Source organism: Electrophorus electricus, chromosome 14 (assembly GCF_013358815.1).
Source record: "Electrophorus electricus isolate fEleEle1 chromosome 14, fEleEle1.pri, whole genome shotgun sequence".
NCBI lineage: Eukaryota > Metazoa > Chordata > Actinopteri > Gymnotiformes > Gymnotidae > Electrophorus > Electrophorus electricus.
The window spans coordinates 4,667,080-4,691,188 of NC_049548.1; the positions used below are offsets into that span (position 1 = coordinate 4,667,080).

The following is a 24,109-nucleotide window of genomic DNA, read 5'->3' on the forward strand; positions in this document are numbered from 1 at the left end:
CACCTTAAATTGATGAATGTAAATACATTCCTTTTAATGGTGCATCAAGCAATGCCATGATAAAGCTCTATTATGACATCACAACATGCCTAAAACATCATGAAAACCACTTTCACTTAACAGTCTGGCATTCCTTCCTCTGTCTACAGTGGATCAGGCATATGCGCCTGCAGCCACTACAGGATATGACAGGGTAAACATTGCTTAACATGATCACATGTTATCTGTCCGGCTTCTCATAAGAGGTGAGAGGGCAGAGCATTGGCTCTGGAAGACTCTAAGCATGTTTCAACTGTCTCTCTCCCCTGTCTCAAACTTGGTTTTGGAAGGAAGGAAAAAAAAAAAAACAACAGTATTGCAAGAAATGCCTCAAGTCATCTAGTTTGCAAAGCCTTGGCATATTTGGAACCAGTCAAGTGTGAAACCTTTCCAGTAAAATGGAGACTAAAAACATGAGGAGCAAAACAAAAATGCTTCTCCAGGGGTTTGCCCACAGCCTTTTTAATGAGGATCCCTTCATTATGCCAGGGTTATATCCTGAACAGGTTAATGAAATAAATGCATAATGCTAGTGTCTAGGGAAAAACGGAAGAGGAAAATAATCAGTCTGATCTGGTATTGCTATAAGAATCATTAACAACACTCTGAATACAAGAACCTACAGTCATCTGCTATCTGGAAACTGTAGAGGTGTGAGAGCGAATGTGGTGCATCAGCCATACATTCAACACGTGAGACACTGTATACACACACACACACCCACGCACAACGGCAGACACGAGTCACACCCTCCTTCTGGTCTGAGCTTGTTCTGTGATGCCTCTACAGTGAGCAGTACTCCTCTACATTATAAATGAGCTGCACAGACTAATTAATGTTACCGCACCCAGAGATATTTTCTGATTATACCACCAGCCTCACAACGAAACATTACCAGACACCTTCCGCTCCATTTTTCTCACCTCATTTCAGTCATCATGGTTTGTATGTGTGTGTCCATGTGTATGATTGTGCACGCGTGCATGTGTGTGTGTCTTTACAGAGCAGACCAAGAGATGTTGTGATGAACTGGCACCTTTGCTGTCCAAGCTCACACCCCGATTGCAGCTTACAGCTGTCTGGCTCTCTGCCTACTTCACTGTATGGAGTGCAGACCAAATATGGGGGAAACATCATGTCCGTCTATGGTTTAGATCTCTTGAAGGAAACTGGAGGCTGGTCGATGCATAAATGTGTTCTCTTTCCCTGCTTTGATTTTTCATTGTTAGATAAACCTTTGTCTCCTGTAGCTTAGTTGCTCACCATTTCTCTTGCAGCCTTGCTAAGGCTGTGAGATAGCAGTCATACTAGCTCCCATTGGTTGTCAGTGACATCACCTCGAGCTCAATATAGAGCCAGACAGAGCACTGTCTTTCACTGAGCACTGTTGCCCTCTTGTGTCAATTCAGGGAAATATTTTGCCAGGGATGATACACAACAGATTCAAGTTCACATGGTGGGTACCCTGGAGTTCAGACTTTATAATTTGAAACATCTGCAGCTGTTCCTTTCTGTTCGGGGACTGAGATGATCAGTTCTCATTGATGTACCATAAGCAGAAGGACTGAGGCTCACGCAAAACCTTTGCACTAAAACTTGCAGATCAGGTGTGTGCAGGTTGCCGTACCTTGCGGCTTGTGTAGTGAGCGTGTTTGGCCAGTTTCCCGTTGAGCGCCTGCAAGAACATCTCGTCTGTCACCTTTCCCACGTTCATGCAGGCCTCGTCCAGCACAGAGAAGATGCCCTTATGTTGCTGCTCCACCAGGTCCACGATGATCTGATTATTGAAGTAGTCAATCTGCCCCGAGAACATGCACACACAATAGCACAGGATTGCTATATGAGCAAGAGAAAGTGGTACAATACAGAAGGTTGCCCTTGTGAAGTCATTTCTTGACTGAAGCCTCAGCAAAAAGGTGTATTGTGAGTTAAGGGATTATGTAGCTGGCTATGTAATATAGGTCCTGAGTTAAGTGTCTGTGGGAGAGGGAGTCCTGAAGTGGCCTCACATGTATCCATGGGATGCCCTCCCGCTGGTACTCCTCCTGCTCCTGCTTCAGCACCAGCTGGATGAAGAGTTGCTGAAGTTTTTCATTGCAGTAGTTTATACAGAACTGTTCAAAACTGGAATAGGTAAAGAAGGCATGGGAGATTGGGTGTGAGGCAGAGAGAGAGAGATAAAGACAGCGTTATATGAGAGGATATAACATTGCCGTACATAATGTTTATGACAGTCTGCATACACTGCCAAAATACTTATAGTATGATGAGACAAGAAAGACCTGTTGTTCTGAAAGATCTCAAAGCCATAGATGTCAAGCACTCCAATCACTGTGTTCTTCCCATGGATTCTGGCATCATAGTTCTTCACCTCGATAACGTCATTGATTCTGCCCACAATCCAGCAGAAGAGGCGTTCATAAATAGCCTAGGTAAACACACCTCGGTCAATACAAGGCAAGTAGTGGAACCAGTGCACAGGAGTGCAAACAAACAAAAAAACCCTCTTTTTATTATTATATTTAAATAGAAGGTGGTTAAGGCCAGAGCTGCTGTCATTGCAACTATAAATTGCCATCATCAGGGAAACAGGTGTGTCCTTATTGAGGGGAAGAGTAAAGACTTTAAAAGACAGGCTCTCCAGTCCCAGCATGGCAGAGAGAGAATCTGGCTAGAGAGCAGAGATCAGAGAGTTGGGGACAGCCTCAAGAGGCTGAAACCATAGCTGTTTTAATCTTAAAATAGAGCTCTGCTACATTTAACCATGCTTGGTCTTAAGAGTGTATGCTGGTCTCCTGGTCTTAAGGGTGTGTGTTGGTCTCTTGGTCTTAAAAGTGAGTGTTGGTCTCCTATTTTAAACGGCATGGCCTGCTCCACAACTGTCTTCACCAGCACGCAAAGAAAGCAAATACAGGGACAAACTGCAGGGCACTTCATTTCTAATCATAGACCCTGGAAATATTCTGGTGTAGGAGGCAAATTCTTTTCACAAACAGGATATTTTAGATGAACTCCCAGTTACAGTACGTGTTGAAACATTACAGGAATCATTGAGAACATTACTCAGCTAAACGGTGTTTCATTCAAAAGTCTAAGACCTGAACTTGGCATAAAAATATTCATGGTCCAATTATTTTTACCTATAGCTTCTGCGTAGCCTGTGTGCGATCAGGGCAAAGCCTTGGACATTGGGTCTGGATTTGAAAGGACGAGCGGTGAAGGGCCGTGCTGTACCTTGGCCAAGGCGTCACGACCGTAGTTGGCCTCTTTGTCCGTGTGTTGCTTGTCAATGACGTCACGACCGGTTGCCACAGTACGGTAGAGCAGGGCCTTCTCCACATTCTCTTCTTTTGTGGACAACAGCTCCGCAAGCACTGCCACCAATTTTGTGTTCTCAATCAGAGTCGCATCACCATCACTGCCAAACTTCAGGTTGCCCTGGAAAAGGATACAGCATAGGTCCCTAAAAACCCCCTCTTGGACTCATTAAATATTGATACCTTCTGTGAAGATTACACACCTCAGATCTACGCTTATGAACATTTGGGATACAGTGCAGAGCAGGTAAATACCCCAGACACAACATTAAAACCAAGTAGGGTACCAGGTGCAAGATGGTAGCCAAGATCTTGTAGACGGTCTGGATCTCATCCGTGGTGAATCCAATCACCTTCATTGCATCTGCTACAGCTTTGAAATCTGCACCGTCATTGATGGAGGACTGCACAGGAGGCACAAGACACTTGGTGAAGGTAGTTACAGTTGCTAGTGCTGGTTATCCAGACCAAAACCTATACGTCCTGAAAGCATGACAAATCACTGCCATAGTATGATAAACACAGTGATCAAAATGCATCATTGTATATTGTGATTTTTTTTTTAACATGCATTACATTCATTTAAATAACACCATTTGTCTTCTTAAGTAATAGTAATAGTAATAAGTAAGTAATAAGCCCTTTTCCCTGAGTTTTTCTTACAGCTAAGTTTCTTGTTGTTGTCTTTTGCTAGGAAACCTCAGTTCACGGTTTCTTTCCCACTGCATTTATAGTGGCACAATTAAACCTAGAGAATCGCTGACGCGGTAACCAATTTCCCAGTCTCCTCAGCACGCTGAGGAAAAACAACAGCTGTAGGGTTCCTAATTACACCAAGACTCTGGTGGCTAACGCTGTGTTGTAGCCTGGGACTAATTCATACAGTAGGTAACTGTGGAAACCACAGCACTTTTGGACCAGAAGCTTGACCAGAAAGTGTTCCTATAATAAAAAAAGAAACGTGGCACACAATGTTCATAGTGCCCAAGTCTGTGCCAGGACTCCGTGAACCCCGCAATCCAGTCTGTTCCATGACGTCATCTTGTTTGTTGCCTTAAACTGTTTTCTGTTCCCTCTCATTAAACTCCAATCCAGAGAAAGCTGAGCCATCCTCCGTAATTCTGCCCACTGAGTCATCAGTACAGAGCCATGAGAAGCACATTACGCGTATACTGGCATAGTGTTTCTTCTGTTTATGATAAACAATTTTTTTTACGTTCATGTGTAATGTGGAGTGAAGGCCTTAGAACTGTGGACTATGACTGCTACCGAAGATCCTGATTAGTGGACAGTTCTCTGTAAAAGCAGCATGTGCTATGCAGCGTGTGCCACTGTAATTGCAATAGTTTTTGAAGGATACAGTGGGATCATATTAATAACTTTGTGCTGATGGTTTAAAAAGACTGGCCAAGCAATCTGTTTGACTTAAGAATTAAAAGACGTTTGTGTGAATTTTGCATAGAACCATGTCAGGATGTTAAATGCCACACCTTGACATGGCCTCCGACTTTAATGTAATCGTTGGCGGTAGAGTCTTTCTTGATGTGCAATGATCGCAGCAGAGACTCTGGAGCTCCTTTCACAAGCTGGATGAGGAAAAGAGCAGGGAGATTAGAATACCATGCAAAGAGTAGGCTGCCATTGGGTGCTTTCACACATGTACATCTCACTCATTTCTCTAAAAAAACAAACAACACAACAACAAAGGGTTGTTTAACACCTTATACCTTCAATTTTGGATTAACATAGCCCAGAATGATTAAGAAAAACATTCCAGAGAACTGGTTTAATCCATTATTTCCCCCCCACACACACACACAACAGAGAATAGTCTTTTATTTTTAGTAGGTGGTTATGACTTTGCAGTCAAACAAGTTCAAAGTGTCTGGCTACCACGAGTAACCAGGCAACAGATATAAAAACAAGCAGCTTTGTGTGTCTCTCTGCTCACCTGGTAGAAGGAGTGAAAACTTCTCTCACCTTCCTGCTGGAAGATGACTCTAGACTGAAGAGGAGGCAGAAAGTTGGAGAAAACTGTTTAAATAATGTTTGTTGACAGTTTACAACCCATGCTTACATGGCCACACATTTCAGCAGCTGAGCACGCACTGAAAAAAAAAGGGTTGAGGGGGACCCAGGCTGCTTGCTTTACTGTGTGGCATCTCTGCAATAACTGCCCTTACCTTCTCAAGCAGGTAGTTATTGATATGGCCACCAATAGGGTCCCCCTTAAAGTCAAAGTTTATATCCATGTATTTCCCGAACCGGCTGGAGTTATCATTGCGGTTGGTCTTGGCATTTCCAAAAGCCTCCAGGACACAGTTGGATTTCAGCAGCATGTTTTTCACCCTGTAAAAGCATACATCTTTAATGTGTTGTGCATTAACCACATCAGTCAAATTGGTTCAGTCTATGTCAGCATGCGCTAAAACACCTGATTACCAGCTATTAAACAGCCTCCCACAGTTAGCTACCAAGAGCCAGTATGCATATGTCCATGGTCATGTGGGTCTAGCATATCACCACAGTCGAGTGCTGTTCCAGGCCCTGGTGCTAAGTGGCAACGAGTGCAGTGGGACCTGTTGAGGCTGGAGACGGAGTTATGCTACATGCTGCATGTGTAAAGCCACAGGCTTTTCAGCAGCCAATCCACATGTGCAATACTTCTGTGATCTGCATACACATGCATACCCTCCTGCATATGCACTAACTCTTGCATGTGCCTTTATTGTACTTTGTGCATATTGTCTACATAGACTTCAGTGAGTAAGTACACACGCAGCCACACACATGCCCACAACCACACACACACATACATGCATACATACATACATACATACACAGCAAATGTCCAGCAAGTCTTTGCTGAGGCCTCATACTCTGCATACTGACTGTATAGACTGTATCCAATAAGCGAGTGTACACACACTCAATCACTTACCCACACACTGCATGCCTCAACTTAGGCCTTTAGTGCACATTGTTCATATTGACTGCATTAACTGCAATGAGTGTGTTGTGGCCTCTGTTTGCATTGTACTAAAGTTCTGCTGAAGCAGGGACTGCTTTACAGAACTCTGACCTTTGTAGAACGAGGCAGATAATAGCATATCAATACAGCAGACCATAAATTTGAACTGATTTCAGCGGCTCTGTTCGAAGGTCTACTTTACCGAAACCTTTACACCATTTGGATGGTGCCAGACTGTGTGTTGTATTGCTCAGCAGAGGTGAAAGAACAAGGCAAGTGGGTAGACTCACACCATGTCCCCGGCAGAGATCCTGTACTGTGCAGAGACCGTTTCTAAAAATTCACTTTTTATCCAGCTAAATAAAACACATGCTTAGCACAGCATTTTGTCACTGATTCAGCCTTGCTGACCCAATATGACCCATTTCAGCCCAGATCTATTTCCACTCTGGGTCTACATTACCCTTCCATTACTGCCATTCCCTGTAAACTCAAGCATGATACATTATTCAGTTCTAATGAGGGCTTTGCTCATTCTGCTCTAATACAGATCTACGTCAGACACAAGAGAAGAACTTCTACCTTTTTCAGTATGCATGCACAAAGGCACATTATACGCTTATAGTCAGTGTATGAGTGTGAAGATAGCATTATTATTATCACACTGATAACATGACACCATTGGTATTGTGCAGGAGAGCGTTCACGCCAGTGACTCATCACTCACCTCTCCACCTCTGCTCTTTGGCTAGGATTTGTAATAGCAGCAATATACTGCATAATGTATTTACTGGCCTCCGTTTTTCCAGCTCCACTCTCTCCTGAAAACAAGCAAATTTTGTGCGTTAAATGCTTCAGTGTAAGAGTAAGTAAGCCTATCTTAGTGAAGTAGTGAAAATGAGAAGATCTTTTTGGTTTTTTTTGAGCAACTCAGGCTATGATAATGATAAATCAAAACAGTAAATCAAAATCAACATTTTATATATCCTTTGACCAACAGATGGCACTAAATATCCCAAATACTTTGGCAGTATAGTCACAAATTGTGGTCACCATTTTTTATTTTTTTTTATTTTTTTTAATGCAAATTTGTGATTGTATTTTTAAACTCTAAATTGCCTTAAAAGGGTTTTCCCTCCGCTATGGTCCCCAGGTCAGAATAATTTCCCAACTAAACAATAAATATGTAGCAGGAAGCCGCTGAGTCAGTACTGTGAATTAACTACAAATATTCTGACTCACACAAAAGGACCCTTATTGAAGGATTCCAGCGACAAAGCTTTCATCACATCCTGTGCAGGACTGCAAGAACCTCCCATCAGTGGTCCACACATGCTGGCGAACCACACATTACATGAGCCCTGAGCAGTTCTCCTCTGCCTAGAGACCTCATCACATTAGAGCCAGCCATATATGCACTGACTGTTGGTCCAAGACAATACACCAAAAATAAAACAAGATGACAACAAGCTTGTAAGAGGCGCAGTAGGTTAAAACTGGCAAACGTCAGGAAACCCCCAAGGGTTTCCTTTTGGGTTTATGTACAAGGCCAAAATGAGAACCTGAGATAACAATGCAGCTGTCTTTGTTCCTTCGCTTCATGGCTTTGTAGGCAGCGTCTGCTATGGCAAAGAGGTGTGGCGGCCGCTCATACAGCTCTCTGCCCTTGTACTGCTCGATGGTGTCCCGCCCGTAGATGTTCATGGCTCGGTACGGGTTCACCGACACCACCACCTCCCCGATGTAGCTGTAGATGCGGCCCTTTTCAAACCTGCTGGAAGAAATGGTCTGGTGAAGGGGTAACCCAAATTCTCTCATTGATTTGTCTGGGGAAAGATTTAACACTGGGGGAAAAAAGGCTTTTATTATGCATGCTAACCTATTACATAACTGAGTTAAACATTACGTCACCCATTACATGCCCTATAACAGGAGATGATAATATAGCTATGGAGTCCTGCCACAGGAGGAACACTGCATGTTGTATGGTTGGCAAATGCATGTCCCACAGTCACACCCCAACCACTAGCACCCACTAGCCCATGGTCCAGCCATGGCTCATGGAGAGGTAGAGGCCAGAAATTCCTCTGCCCAGCAGCAGAAGCCGTCTGTTTTAGGCTCTGACCCAGGAGATTGAAAGCTTCACTTCCTTCCTGTTCTCAGAAACCCTGGGTCATGCTCAGGATAAAGCCTTCTTTCTTCTCCTGCACCTCTACCAAGCCCACTCTGCCCCTGTCAGGAGGCCCAGGGGTTTGACACATCAATGTGTGGCTCTATCCAAAGATTAGGCTGGCCTCTTTGTACAGAACGCACAGCAGTATCAGTGCACACTTAAGTTTCCCACCAAGTCTAGCGTCTCTCTGGAGAGGAACCATAATTTAGGATAGGCGTTAACAGCAAAATCGGTGTGTATGTGTGTGTTGTCCCAAGTCAGCACCACGCTCCGCTGGTGCGCGGGCGGATCAGGGAGGAGCAGTGGGGTAAGCCTGGGATGTTGGCACTCCAGCGACGGATGCGTGGCAGGCTGGCACATGGATAGCGGCTGTTAAAGGCTCCTTTGTGCGGCTCTCGGAGGTGGGAGGCCGTGGCGTGCCTGCTCCATTGTTCTCCCGTCAATGCGCGGTCTGTGTGTGCGGAGCGTGGGCGGGCCCGCCGCAGCGGCTTGGCCCAGCGGCCCACTCCCTTCAGTACGCCGCATCCGCAGCACTTGCAGGCTATGGCCAGCTCAGATAACGGGAACTAAAGTGGTCAGGTTTGGGTCACGACAGCAAGTATGCCATAAATTTAGCCATCTCACAAGTGCCCAATATTTTGCCCCACAGATTAATTCGGGTGTTACCCCATTTGTTTTGGTTCTGTGGTCAGACCGGTGGGTTCTGATGAACTACTAGGATAGCTCAATTGATTATGTCAAAGAAATGTGCAAATACTGGATGCAGAAATCAAAGGAAAAGCATAAAAAAAAACAGTGTTCTGCATGGCAGATTCAACAAGCACTTCTGTATTATGAACCATGCTCACATAATTCTCTATGAGCGATATGCTATGCAGGATTACAGAACCCACGCTGGATGGTTCGCCTGTTCAATACTTAGATAAAGTAATCATGCATCATCCTTTATAGAATGCCTCCAATCACACAGCCTACAATAACTATGACACTGGGCCAATCCGAGATGACTTTAATACACTGCCATCTGCTCAATCAGTGCACCCAGTCTAAATTGGAAATTAATCGACTGCTTATTGCACAACTACTAACCTTTTCTAAGCAACTGAAGAAACTGGCTGTCTATATATACTGTAATTAGATGATGTGTGTGTGAGAGAGCGATAGCGAGAGAGAGCGAGAGAGAGAGCGTGAGTAAGAAGGGAAGAGGAACCTAAGGCCCTATATGAGTCTGCACTTACACAGGGTACGACTCGCTCAGCCTTGGCTGTGAATCATGGTTTCCGCCAGACCACCAGCACAGCTTGGTGTCAACAGGTGGAACAGAGCTAATCTCACCCTGTTCATGATGCACAAACACATGAGGAAGTGACCTCACCTACGAAGTTATAAGCAGAGTACTTAGAAAAGACTATATTTAGACTTTGGTCAAGTATGTCGCATGACTAAATTCTAATTCTAATTAAAGAATTAGATGTAGCTTTTCCAGTAATTTTCTAGTGTTAGAAAGAAGCAGGCCAAAACAAAATCATTTGGGCATGTAATATGATAAAATGCATCCCAGGGTGTGTCTGGAATAAACACAGGGTCATCACCACTACCCATCTGTTTCTGACATGTGGTATTACACCAACAAAGCTGGCAGTGTTAAGCTCTAAGTCACAGCATACAGGCTGGGTGTAATTGCTTAGATAATGTTTGGACTTGAATGAATGAAACAGGCCAAAGCGGGTGTGAAGTTTGATGGGAGCAGGAGGAGGCTGTGAGGTTGGGGCTGGGTGAGTCAGGACCTGGGAGGGGTTGACCTGGCCATGGATCAAGGTCATGGGTTCAGGCTGCACAGGGCCCACATTAGTTTCCACCTCTTGACATCACTGATGTTGTCATAACTGAAATAAATTCAGTGCAACAAATTCAACATGGAGCCACTGAGTCATGTATATTAGAGTCCTCTGCATGGATACAACATTCCTGAGGCTGATCTTTACACTCATGCATGCAGGCCTGGGTCTTGCCTAGCCTGTTTTACCAGGTCTAGCTGTATAACCTGTGCTCACCCAGGCCAAAGGGGAAAGGTCATCACACACACATCCCATTTTTAGAGTGGAATTACAGGCCAGGATGTAGAAAACTGCAACCTGGAGCTTTGTTTTGGGTGGGTCTCTTGTGGATATTTGTCCACCGTTTACAAGGGTGGAGTGAAACCGACATTCCCTGACATCAGTGAAAACTCCAGGAAGAAATGTGAGCTATAGGAATGTGTGTGTGTGTGAGAAAAACAATCTCACACACAATCACAACAAAAAGTTAAATTTAGTAAGCTAAAATAGGATAAAAGTCTATTGCCACAGTTAGAAGACTGATTAAAAAGTGCTGAACAGAGACAAAACAGTGGGCATATTAAGCAGTTAGATAATGAAAGAGGTGACCTGACCTCTGCACGACATGCTGCAGTCTGCTTTAACACCACTACAGCAGAGGGGATAATCATTTCTTGATCCATGCTTATCCTATGCACACAACTTACCATCAAGCATTCACCATCACTCAGCACACACAGCTTAGTAAAGTACATGCTGGGTAAGACCTGATAATGATTCAAACAGACTTACACTTCTGCAGTAAATGATTTTTAGCACTCTTCTCTTTGTGTTTTGAAATCAGTTGTTAATTATTAGTAATACGTGTGGTTACAACCAGAAGAGTGATGAACAACATACACTTTAAAGTAACCCCAAAGCCTTTCTGAGTAAATTACAGTGTTTTAAAAAAAGACATCACCACAATTCATGCATATTCATTTCAGCAAACGGTTATAATGGATCCACAAGATTAGACATGAGGCATAAAGCTAAGATCCTTTGTTCTTTTCCAAAAACTCCAAAAGCACAAATTTAGTGCCACTCCCAAATAACTAAAACCTGCATCTTCCGCTTCGTCTCAGGCGGTCGCTTCCATTAATTGGCCTTTAACCTTGATCTCAGCGCCAAACTCCCACAGCCGCTTCGTGCTATGAGCCCAGCTCTTCAGGCACATCTGGGAGTCACATTAGCATGCGCCCCTGCCAGGTTAACACCCGCTTAGCACTAAACAGCAGCTCCCTCGCCACAGCTGACAGGCCTCTAAAAAGCAGAAAAGCCTCCACCACGGGCCAGCAGACAAAACAGTCTTACTGGGCGGATGGGCCTCATTATGCCTAGTGAGCTTCCAGCTGGTCTAGACTAACTCTATTAGGCTCGCTACCGCTCCCTGTCCTCTGGGTCACCTCCTCTCCCTACGCACCGATACAGACGGAGAGCAAAGTGGTGGCAGGTAGAGCGCCGAGGTCTACGGCGAACGTGGAAGAATGAAAAGGGAAGCGGAGAGGAAGAATCAATCATTTGAAGTTTAGTATGCAAAGCGGTATTTTATTATTAACACTGAAAGTACAAACTGGGAAATGTCTAGGATATGATTCATGAGCCAAGCTGTTGGCCAGGTGCCAAAACGACCCTTTTTGTGCCAGTTTCCTGTTTTGTTTGGGTTGGGTTTTTTTTTGGGGGGGGGGGGGGGGTTGTTGTTGCTCTGACAAGGTGGGAATGGTAGCCAGGCATAACTGGCTCAGGGAGCCAGCAAGCCAAGGCTTGGTTGTGGTGGCCCGCACCTTCCAGCGTCTAGATGAGATCACAGCTATGTTTTGTTGTCTCGTTGGCCTGAGAATGAGAAAGAAAGAGGAAGGTTTCAGCAATGCAGTTTCAGAAGTCCATAGCAAAGTGACAGAAAGGGATCTGGTGGTAAGGCTTGGCATCATGCCTGCTCACAGAGACATTTTCTCTTTAGCACATGGGCCCGATCCTGCAGAGAGGTCAAAAGCACAGCAGATGGGATAAAGGCCAGCCAAAACAAAACAAAACAAAACAAAAAACAACAAAAAAGAAGACAAAATGATGAGCCCATCTAGCAGACTCAGACATTACTCAGCGTGTTATTTCAGGACAGCTCTCAGATTTCGATCAGAGTAAACAGAGGGCATGGAAAAGCAGAAAAACAGACAAAGAAAAAGAGAGAGAGGAATCCAGAGAGGGAGAACAAGCAAGTGAAAGATAGGGCAGAGTGAAGCAAAACTAATGAAGAAACTGGCTGTCTATATACTGTAATTAGATGGTGTGTGTGTGTGGTGTGTGTGTGTGTGTGTGTGAGAGAGAGAGCGTGAGTAAGAAGGGAAGAGGAATCAAAGGCCCTATATGAGTCTGCACTTACACAGGGTACGACTCGCTCAGCCCTGGCTGTGAATCATGGTTTCCGCCAGACCACCAGCACAGCTTGGTGTCAACAGGTGGAACAGAGCTACCTCAGGATGACAGGACAGATCTCAGCTAACTGCAATTAATTACTTCACATACGGCGAGTTCAATGTCTAGGCGCAATCTTTGAGCTACTCAGTTAGTCATGTACGAACAGAGAGAGGTGGTGCACACGTTAAACATAATCTCACCCTGTTCATGATGCACGAACACATGAAGTGACCTCACCTACAAAGTCATAAGCAGAGTACTTAGAAAAGACTATATTTAGGCTTTGGTCAAGCATGTCCCATGACTAAATTCTAATTCTAATTAAAGAATTAGACTTAACTGTCCTTAGTACACAAATGGAAATAGCTGGCAAACATGAGAAAGAAGGGGGTCAGTCATAACCATAAAAACAGTGAGGCAGTAAAGGCTAAGAAGTACCGGGAAGGGAAAGGATGGCAGAGAGGGAGCAAGAAAGCACCTCAAACGTTACTTTGCCTCCTAGAGCCGTTCCGCCAAGGCTCGCAGTCCACAAATGAGACGTCTGCTGGGCTCAGATCTTATTTTGAGGGGGGAGAAAGAGGGGAAAAAAAGGCACAGTCCTGTGTATGTAAGGGCAGAAATGTGTTTCAGATTACAGGGGGTTGTATGGAAATTCTCGTGGTGAAACGACCCTTTTTCTTTGCAGGAGAGCAAGAGAAAGGGGCCTTATTTATTTATTTATTTATTTATTTATTTTTTTAAATCAGACCCCAACCCAGCCTTTCAGGAAGACAGACGTATTTTCACCATTACAGAGACAGCCTGATTTTTATTATTATTATTATTATTATTATTATTATTATTATTATTATTTTATTGTTTGTACTTGGAGTACAGCTCCAGATAGCTGAAAAGCACAGTCATAGCAAAGCAAAGGATGGTAAGAGGCAGAACAGCAGATGCGACAGTGTGAAGGCTGGATTTCAGCAGCACATTAACCAAAAACAAATCATCAATTAGCAAATATTAGGGCTTTCATGTGCTGAAGACAGATTTAAATGGAGGCAATTTTAGCCCACAAAACTGTAGCTATAATGCAGTAATACAAGAAAAAAGCAAAAGAAATTAATCTAGTTAGAAAAAAATGTCCTATAATAGCCTAATTTGTGAATAGTACCTGCTTTAAGTAACAAAGATGGAAAAGAAACATTTCAATAAAATGAAGGAAGTATAATTAACACAATTAAATCTGATTTTATTTGGATTGTTTGGGAATAGCCTGAAGTAGCTGCGATCTTCACTAAATCCATTTGTTTATTTTGTATTAAAGAGGGGGACTGTGAGATATTTGGTCAAGTCAGAACTCTTAGCTATGGGCAAACACGCCAGTGCTCCAAGCCCAAGAGAGAAGATGGCTTTCTAGGCAGCAGTGGAACAGGAAAGAGGCCTTTCCTGGTCAGAGGCTCATAATGTGGGATGCCAGGAGGTAAATTCCGAGAGCCTTTAGCAAAGCAATGGAAAATATTTTTTTTCAGTGATATTCTTTCTCCATATTGGGACTTTTAAAAGGATCAATTAAATCAGGGTGTGCTCAGAATACTGTAAACCACTGTATATGAACATTCATCTCTTTTGCTGACCTATTTTGCCTTCCTAAGGCCTGGACAACTTGGTTCTATTGGTTCCACCTACCATATGCATACAAGAAGAGGAAGAAGAACCTTTAACCTTGTGTCTGACTCTTTGTACACCTGAGAGCTCTAAGGAGCCTTTGATCTCTGTGCCTTCTCTGCAGGGAGGGAATCAGGTTGCCATGTGTCACAGATGGGCTCCATGCAGCCATTATGTGCTGTTAAGGCAACAAGTGAACATTTAATGTAAAATTGGGAAGACACAGTGACATTTTGTTCTACAATTAAGTAGCAGCTAAATACCTAAGGTATTTATAATTCAACAACCAGCTGATCTAGTTTTCTTATCCACTTCAACTGAACGATCGCCACAATAAAACCCATGTTAATTTGATACACAATACTAAACCTGTTGAAATTCAACCTTTATGAGCCTCAGATACTGCATTCTCAATTAGCTATGGATAAAAGACTTTGTATTCAAGTCTACAGTTCCACTCTCAGCAAAGAACGGACAGGCCAAGATCAACAGTCCAAAGATGTGTGCTATATAGTCTTCACATCATGATGAAACCTACATGCATAAATATCTATAACCAAAACGTGTAACAAAGAGGCACCACAGCAACATTCTGAACAGGCCTAAATTATTATAGCATTCAAACAAAAAGCACTAACTGTCAAAGACCAAATGTTATGTAGTGGGTTTGATATTGGGCAAATTAAACCAAGAATAGCCAACAAGAATAGTGAGAGCAAATAAATCACATACATCAAATAATTTCCAAAATCAAATAGTTTCTTAACAGCTCATCAGTCCACTGACATACATGCTCTCAATTTCCTGGAGGGTTGTTAATTTGCCGGTGTGCTATGGACAGGGACTAAGGCAACAAAGGGGACCTCTTGCATGCAGGGAGTGGCTATTCCCTTTTCAAAGAAACACACAGGAGGTTTGAGACACAGAGAGCACATATTAGAAAGCAGTTCAGCCTATTGACATGGTGTAGTGCTCATCAGCTGGTTGCTCTGAAGCTCCAGTGGTGCTGTCTGAAGGAAATCTTAAAATGTCACAAGTAGCCCTTATAATTGTTTTGGGAAATGTGCAGATCATTTCCAAAATATTTCCCATCAAATGAACCCTGCCACATAAAGACAGTGAGTGCACATCAGTGCACATCCGTTAAGCACTGTTTGCAGGCTGCTCACACAAACTATACTACTGACATGTAAACATGGTCTCAAACACAGTTAAGGTTATGAACAGTGTAAAATACTATACGTGTCACCAGCAGACACTTGTTTAATGTACACACCTCTATATGAGGAGCCCGAGCGAGCTCATACAGCTGCGTGATCATCTTGAATGTCAAGCTCCCTAGAAGCAGTTTCACAAACCAAACCAAACTATAACAAAAGGTCTGCATTCCAGGTCCATTATACTTCGTGTCCTTTTCTTCCTGGTATCAGAAGCCTGGCTGATCAGTGCAAACACAGCTGATATCCACTGGATGCATAGTAAATAGTATGCAGAACTGTCAAAACCTAAATCAACCTTATAGAAACGTATCATTTATTTTGTGTATTCTCATCACCAAAATCTATAATGCTTCAGGTTCTTTGTTTTGTTTGTTTGTTTTTATTGAAGAGTATTGTGAGTCAAGCACTACAAGGTCTGGGGCGAGTGCGTAACACAGATCACGAGAGCACCCCATCACTCCAAAGGGCACAAACTGGGACCTAGAGCACCCCTGCCTCAGCAACTCTTAACGGAGCTCCAGACACACATGTGGAGCAGGGCAAGTAGCAGGAAGCACGCCTGGTCACACCCTCGGCAAATAAATTGCACAGGCCATCTGCAGACCGGAGAGAAAGTCAAACGCTCACCCAGACCATGGCTGAGGGGAGTCTGGAAAAACCAGAGCATGCACAACCGCACAGCCTCACTGCTACCAGACAATAAGACATATATTTATTCAACTCTGGATCATGTTTTGGAAGATGGACTGGTGAAAAAATAGAATAAAGTGATTCTACCAATCCATGTTTCTAGTTCAAACAAAACCAAAAATATTCATCACTTAACTTTAGGAAACAAACATGCTTAATCCTTCATGCTTTGGCTACACTGCAATGCAATTTAACTGTGAAGGCCATCAAGATTCACAATAATAAAAATAATAACTAATGTTTAATTTGAATTTTAGGTCACTGATTATGCAAGGTCAAATATTTTATTATGATAAGCCTAGAGGCTATTCATTTGGGATACTTGGCACTCTGCTGTCCTAGTTACTAGATCACAGGCAGCCAGCCATTCATTAACAGACAAGTAACATGGAAATGTGATATGCTTTCATCAAAACATAGAGGGAAAAAGATGGGTTATCTTCACCAAACTCTGCCACTGTGTGAACACTGTGGTTGTATGTAAGGGGAATTTTCATTGTCAACACCCCAATAGCTACTCAGTGCACAAAGCATAAGCAGGTGCAGCCTGTGGTTGATGACATAATTGTACATGATGTTAAGCAAAACATGATACATATATTTATCAAAGGCGGCAGCAAGAAGCTCTGTAAAGAGCAGGCTAATTTTTTTTTGCAGGCCATCTTGTCTTTTGTTTGGGAGAGACAATTGGTCGTTAATGATCCAGTGATTAAAATCTCCAACCAATTATTTATGCACATTTTCCAGACTGGATAATATAACAACATCAGTGGCAATAAATGTGACTTCCTATTAATAGCATGGAGAAATTACAGTGCTCAACAGTCACACTTTGATTTTCTTCTATATATCAGTTGTCTTCACTGCAAATGTGCATCCACCAATCAGAATCTTTTTCTGCCACCGATTTTGAGTTTCATCTAGCTGCATGTTAGAACGTAGGCATTATTAAAGATATCTCTATCAGACACTTTTTGGTGGGTCAGCCGCACAGATACAGTTTGACAAAAAGTGCAAAGTGATAAACTGCTGCCTTCATTTTTCCCCCTCCAGTCTGTAACTCAGGACATGCTACATAATAACTACACACAATAATCGTGGTATATCCTACTGCTTGTAGGACAAACATTAATCAAAGTGCACTTGTTTTCAACCAATTGCTATGCGTAACTCAGATAAGGTGAATGACCGTGCAAGTCGCTTACCTGAGTTTAAGGTTGGCCATAAAGTCTTCCAAAGACACGGTGTCCAGAAGAACAAAGTCCGCCTTTCCGAATTCCAAACTTTCTTGCTCGGCCATAATGTGTTTTATCCAAAAACGAACACCTATGTATTTCTGACAGAAACTCACCACCAAACTTAAGTTAAGCAACGTGTACAACCCACGGACCAGACCAGCGTAATCTACACAGTTTACATAAAAGTGATGAGAATGAAGATAAATTATCAACCATCATCCAAGTCAACTGCTGAAAACACAAATGCTTCTATTTTCTCTCACGGTTCTTTCAAAAAGAGTCGCGTCGTTCCGTTTCAGAAGTCCACCGGAAAACGTGAATCCTCATTAACCTTGACAATTTTCAGCAACGTGTTGCCTACAAGGTTTCTGAGGCGTGAAAGCTAGTTGAATCGACCGTCATTCCAGACTCCTGACTGGGAAGTTCACGCCGCTTTCCTGACGCGCAGTGGCCCGTGAAACAACGAATGGTATTCCAGCAGTGTTGCAGTGCTCCTCCTCTCTAAACGCCCGAAACACGCTTCGTTTAACTACCTCTTTAGCTCGCCATGTGACCAGGCTTGACTCATAAGAGACGTAAACGCGCTCTAATAAAATAGCCTATATTTTAAGGTGTTAGGTTACATTTCGCAGCAGCACATTTCTATTAGTAGCTTGAGGGCTCTATGGGGAAAAAAATATCATAATCAAGAATGCTTTTCACTATAGCCATATAAGGCAATGAAAACACTTACAATGTGTTTTAAGTGTAGTCCTAAAGAGTCCACTACGGTTGTTCTTTTTGTTTATTTGTTTTGTTTGTTTTTTAATGGTTCTTTGACTCTTAATTTGACGGTGAAGAGAGAAGAAAATCGTACTGGGATGATTCAGGTAAGATCTTTAAGACAATATGGCCTGACTTACCTGTGTAATATTTAAGTACAAATATTACATAAATTGTCATTTAATATACTTTCACTAACCACACAAGAGACCACAATGTTGAGAAATTTAAATATTTTTAAATTCAATGCATCTTACACAGACCATGCACCAGGTTGCTCGGTGTTAGTCTACCTATGACCGAGGGCCATCTTGTGCACGTTCACGCTGCTGCACAGCGATGACATTATTGCGCTCCCCTGTGCTCATAGAAGGTAATGACAATTTACCGAGTCACCTCAAAGTCCTAGGCGATGATTTACACTCGAACATAAAAATACAAAAACGTTGCACAGAAAACAGGGAACATTAAAAAATAAAGCAAAATAAGAAAATTTGAAACATCCATATTCCTTTAATATGTTGTTCACAATCATTTTTGAAAATTATCTATATATTTGTCATGAAATTGAATACCCCCATTCAGACCATAGGCTATATTCATTTTGGTGTGTGTGTGTATGTATATATGTATGTATATATGTATGTATATATATATATATATATATATATATATATATATATATATATATATATATATATATATAGATAGATAGATAGACATGGCTAATTTTGTACTTTCACCTTCTTTCTAAAAGCAGTGAACCCCCAAACGTAATGGTATTGGAAGCTGCATTCGCCCAAGAGTTTCCACAGTTATGGGTTATGTACACCAAGGCACCCTTGCGTAAAGTTGTCATGTATGTAGAGAGATTTCCCACTGAGTTTGAGCTACTGATTCGAGTGTGAGACACAGCGACCCAGTAGCCATTCACTACAAGCCACAGGTCAGTCTTGGCACCATTAGTTCCACTCTGTGTGGAGAAGAAGAACTGATAGACACCTGCGACTGGTGCCGTGAACACACCCGTGCGCCGATTGAAGGCCCGTCCCACATTGACGTACACCTTCTTGTATTGGATGCGGTTCACTTTCCCTGACAGGCGGCCGGGATAGGAGGCGAAGAAGTGGACTTTTGCTTTCGCTGTAGATCATCGTTAAAAGAAAAGATCGCAATGATACCATGGTAAGAGGCAAGATTCCATCATGTGTGTCTTAGAATTAAGTTAGGTACTTGACGTCTGTGTATTAAGTGGAGCATATATAGACTTACCTCTGCTTTTTGTTTTCTTACAAAACCAATTGATCTTGTCCCTGCTGGAGCAAATTTCATTTTTCCTGCACCACCCACACACAAGCGTGTTCACATCTGAAAGTATGCAAAAGCGATTGAAACAAATGAATAATCGGGAGCTCCGATAGCTGCCAGAGCATTCGTGAATCGGAAATCAGTTCCCACCTGCACAGTAGGCCAAATGGCAGGCCTTCGGCTGGACAAACTGGTAGACATAGTAGTTGCCCTTGCATGCTTTCACTTTGATGGGAGGAGATTTGAAGGCACAGCAGTTGTTGTTCCAGTGGCCGCAGACCCTACGGGTGACGATGCCATCACACAGGCTTGGGTGCCCCCCTGCAAGCCACAGCGGGGCATGTGTTCCACACCTTTCCTTCTTGATACAGAGCTCAGGCATTTGAATGCTCCTGCCACGGTAGAACAGGCGGTACCAGCCTCTCCAGTTTACACGCTTGTCGCAGGCGACATTCTTGGTGCTAAAGTTTGTCGCCCTCCAGGCCTGGTCCAGCACAGTGTAATGATAGCAGGGGTCAAATCTGGCTTCTGCCTCACTGTCTTCATCTTGGGCAAAGGGATAAAGCACAGGGCCGCTGCCTGGGAGCGGAAGCATGTAGAAACCTCATAGACAATATTTTACTGATTTATACAACTTAATCCATTTTTATTCTCTTTTTTTATACTTGCTTCTTTGTAATCAGGTTGAAACCAACACCCTACATGTTTGTTTGTATATTTATTGTAGAAAAATTAAAATGTACTGACCTGCTTGCAGAGATGTTACATTCGCACCATTTTCTTTGTATGCTTGCGTTTGGGTACAGTGCATCATAGCCTACAAAAAAGGCTCTTATTAAAATAAAAATAAAAAAACAATGTATAAAAGTGCAAATAGATCTAAAGCTGGAGGTTTTGGTACAGCTGTTACCTTTTTCATGTTCTCTTTCATTAAAGATTGTTGATGGTACAAGTTTTCTATCTCCTACCAAAAAAGAAAATCCAGAAAAATGACTTTATGCACTTTACGGTACATTCTTGGTGCTAATGCTTTAGTTTTCAGAAAAGCCCAGGCAGTTCTACTATACCGTGTACACCAGAGCAAGCGGCTCCTGTAAGGACCTGTCATTTGTCCTCCACACTTTCATTTCATACTAGAAGACAATATAATCTTAGATTTATGAAGTAAAAGGTCTGTACAATATGAATGGTTCATGTTCTAGCTGATGTGCATGTGTGTGTGACATTTTTAAAAATAATAATACCATAAATGCAGTAATACTGTAGAGAATAAAACTATTGACATTTCTCTAAATCCTTTTATTTTTGTTCCACTGCTAATTTAGGAATATTTACGAAATACAACTAAATCCCTTATTCAAAAATATACAATTCTAAACTTAGGGAGGTATAAATATTACTTTTTGTGCATTTGAGGGTGCAACAGGTAATATCAGATACAAAAGAAAACAAACTATGTATATGTATGAGTATTTTCTTTAGTTTCTGACTACTTTATGCTTACCGAGTTCCCAGCCTCCTTTGTGCTGGCTGCACAGACAAACAGTGCAGCTAGCACCCAAATGCCTGAGGCAAACATCTGTAAGTAGGAGATATTTTGTCTCCCTAAATGATTTGTTCAAGTCATTCATTGGCTACAAGTTAAGTATGCAAAAGATGTTTACATTTGCAATTTTCATTTGAGATGTCAAGGTAAAGCAATGTAAAGCAGCTGGTTGCTTACCATTCCTCATAGGTACAGATCACTGAAAATGAAAAGCCAAAATGGAGCATAAGCACTTGCTTTATAGACGACACAGGAGTCCTGCAGGGTGAAGCACCCAATAAAAGAGAAGTTAGAGTTTCACACCAGCATTCACATGGAAGATGCAAACATGCACATGAAAACGTCTATAGGCAACTTTTGATCATGAGGTCAGCAAAACAAAGGGATGCTGTTTATTATCTGTACTTGAAATGAAATGTACTGTGTAGGACAATTACCAAAGTACAGCTACTTATCATGTTGGAATGCAAAGAGGTTCAGCATGTAAAAAGTTCGTATAAATAATTTATTAAATAACAATATTAAATGTTCCATATTCCAGTGGCATGAGATAGCCAGTGTTATAGTTTAACTATAATATTAATAGCAGTGTAAAATACTGACTAAGAATGTGTAATAACTAGCGCTGTCAAAATTAATGCGGTAATTGTTGCGATTAGTTTGAAATATTTAATGTGCTAAAAAAATGTATGCAATTAATGCGTACTTCACTGATAAAGAATTGAATCTGCAGTCATTTGCACTAAGTGTGAGTACAAAAGAAACGTGAAACTATGCAGAGACACGGGCTGATCATTGTCTGGATGTCGCAAAAGAATGGAACATTATGGGAAAATTATAACTACACTTGTCACTGACAGTGCTCGCAGCATGGTTGCAGCCGCGAGCCTACTTCCTTTTAAACACTTGCGCTGCCTGACCCACAGTCTGCAAAGAATGGTCATTTGTTTCTGTTGTTTTCTAATTCTATTGTGTTGATCATAGATTATTTTATTTTGCCACATACTACTAATACTCTGTCCTTACATAATGGAAAACAGTGCATCAGTGTTCAGAGTACATGCAGAGTGACTACCAAGTATCAAATTGTTGTTATACTTTGGGGTTTTTTTTGTTTTTTTTTTACTGTAACTAATACTCATGCTGTAAACATGACTATGTAATGTAAAGTGTTACATATTTTGTGTTATATATTTCTTCAACTAGTGTTATGGTAGCTAGATAATCTAAAATCAGAATATTTATTTTTCTTTCTTTTTTCATTAATTCAGTGGTTTATTAATTCAGTTCTGACTTACAATATGCTACAGTTATGAATACCAGAACTGCTGTTGCTGTAAACTAGAAATTAAATTCAAACACATTTCCCAGGAATAAATAATGTTTCATTTATGTTTTACTTTTTAGATGGTTGTTTATTGGCAGCAAATATGCAGCAACACAAAAAGGCTTCAGCTTTCCCCTTCACACATTCTTATGTGTCCGTTTAGGATTTTGTTCGTGTAAGTATCAGTCAGAAACCACATGTGCCACAAGTGACTGGTTAGTGTAAGTGCAAAAGAGTCAATATCAGCAAAACGGAGCTGATGAGATGCCGCTTAAGCATACCAAAAATACTTGGTGCTGAAGCAGTTAACTCACAGTAAATTCTAAATGATCAGAATCAATGGCATCTCATGGGCCAACTGAAGCTTATAACTTCAGCTCACACAGTATGAAAAACATCTTGGGGCTATTGGAACCACTGGAATGCAATGAATGGAAATGGATTTAAGTGGCTCTCAGAGAGAAATAGGCCCTACTTGTAAAATTTTATGGGCGGCATAATAAAATGTAAATCTGTTAGCTTGAAGAGTGAGAACTTATTTCAGGCTAAGTAATTACAGAACACTGGAGCTGAAGCTGCGGGGCTCCTCTAGATAGCTGTAGAGACGTCAGCAACAGCTCAATGAGGATGAAAGACAATGCAGTGATAAGGAGAGGCCACAGGGGGGCGAACACGCAGTGCTGACCTAGTATAAAATGAGCATTCATTACAGGCTCAGTTTGAAACCTAACATATTTCATAATGTAAACATTGATGCACAGCCAGGTCTAAATAAATGACACTGAATCTTTCAGGTTAATTAACAGTTGTAATGGTGTAATGCAGCTGTGTCTTAATCCCAATTGAAGATTCAGATTGCACTTGTTTCTTAGTCACAGAAGAAAATATCTATATTGCGTATTCGAACCAACAGAAAGTTTCATGGCCAGCTCATGGCCTAACTGCTATAAGTTGGATTTTTCGAGCCACAAGTTCTAGGGCAAAAGAGATCAATGACCAATGGACTAAAACCAATTCCATCGAGACAGTACTCTAAAATCCTGCTACAGGGACGTTAGAGCCGCCAGCAGCGCATCACGTGAGTGGGAGAGCAGTAAACAGCCCAGAGGTATGGAAGGCATGCCACAAAATGTTCAGTGCCTACGTCAAATGCATTAGAGTCATTTGAGATGACTGTATATGGCCCCCTGCTGTTGATGTGTAGCTGCAGGGCCTGGAACAGTTGCTCGAGAGGACACTCTGCTAGAAGGATGCCATCTGCCCTGCACTCTGTGATGCTTGAATATGTGTGCAGAATTCCTCAACATGTGTTGAAACTGTGAGCAAAGAGATCTTTAAAAAAGCAAATTCACACATATTCATATGTGTTCACTGGACAATAATCAAAAGCAGATTCGCTTTACTCAGTCCTTGCACACGCATGGTGAACCTGTTAAATCTGAGGCTTGTGGGCTTTGTATTAGAACAAAGACAAAGGGTACCACACTATAGTTTTGGCTACCCCTTGACTCTACAGTAGTAAACAGGCCCACAAACCAGGCCAGTGGGCACACAATGTTACAGTACATGATAAAGTGTAAAGTAAGATAAGCCACTT

General features: G+C 42.1%; 2 protein-coding genes across 5 annotated transcripts in view; both read right to left on the reverse strand.

The window, feature by feature from the left end:
* myo1d (myosin 1D) overlaps nucleotides 1-18,082 on the reverse strand; it is a 47,671-nt gene extending 29,589 nt beyond the window's left edge. Inside the window, exons 1-12 of one of the 4 annotated variants that reach the window (XM_027029384.2) lie at nucleotides 17,537-17,622; nucleotides 12,141-12,189; nucleotides 7,890-8,098; nucleotides 7,055-7,148; nucleotides 5,540-5,705; nucleotides 5,308-5,361; nucleotides 4,847-4,942; nucleotides 3,644-3,760; nucleotides 3,274-3,477; nucleotides 2,322-2,467; nucleotides 2,049-2,163; nucleotides 1,667-1,837 (exon numbers count right to left, since the gene is read on the reverse strand). In XM_027029384.2, coding sequence (XP_026885185.2) covers nucleotides 1,667-1,837; nucleotides 2,049-2,163; nucleotides 2,322-2,467; nucleotides 3,274-3,477; nucleotides 3,644-3,760; nucleotides 4,847-4,942; nucleotides 5,308-5,361; nucleotides 5,540-5,705; nucleotides 7,055-7,148; nucleotides 7,890-8,031 — 1,305 coding nt within the window. In that variant the 5' untranslated portion in view covers nucleotides 8,032-8,098; nucleotides 12,141-12,189; nucleotides 17,537-17,622. Of the gene's footprint in view, nucleotides 1-1,666; nucleotides 1,838-2,048; nucleotides 2,164-2,321; nucleotides 2,468-3,273; nucleotides 3,478-3,643; nucleotides 3,761-4,846; nucleotides 4,943-5,307; nucleotides 5,362-5,539; nucleotides 5,706-7,054; nucleotides 7,149-7,569; nucleotides 7,599-7,889; nucleotides 8,099-12,140; nucleotides 12,190-17,536 lie in introns of those variants that run through there. The other 3 variants (XM_027029383.2, XM_027029386.2, XM_027029385.2) reach the window with 3 other exon arrangements.
* Nucleotides 18,083-18,996: 914 nt separating this feature from the next.
* LOC113589637 lies at nucleotides 18,997-21,569 on the reverse strand. Its single transcript, XM_027029389.2, has 8 exons — nucleotides 21,363-21,569; nucleotides 21,144-21,218; nucleotides 20,707-20,772; nucleotides 20,550-20,603; nucleotides 20,387-20,456; nucleotides 19,790-20,218; nucleotides 19,604-19,699; nucleotides 18,997-19,474 (listed from the first exon to the last, which is right to left on the reverse strand). Exons 1-8 carry the CDS (start codon nucleotides 21,363-21,365, stop codon nucleotides 19,071-19,073), a joined length of 1,197 nt encoding a protein of 398 aa, XP_026885190.1. The 5' UTR covers nucleotides 21,366-21,569; the 3' UTR covers nucleotides 18,997-19,070.
* Between the last annotated feature and the right edge of the window lie 2,540 nt (nucleotides 21,570-24,109).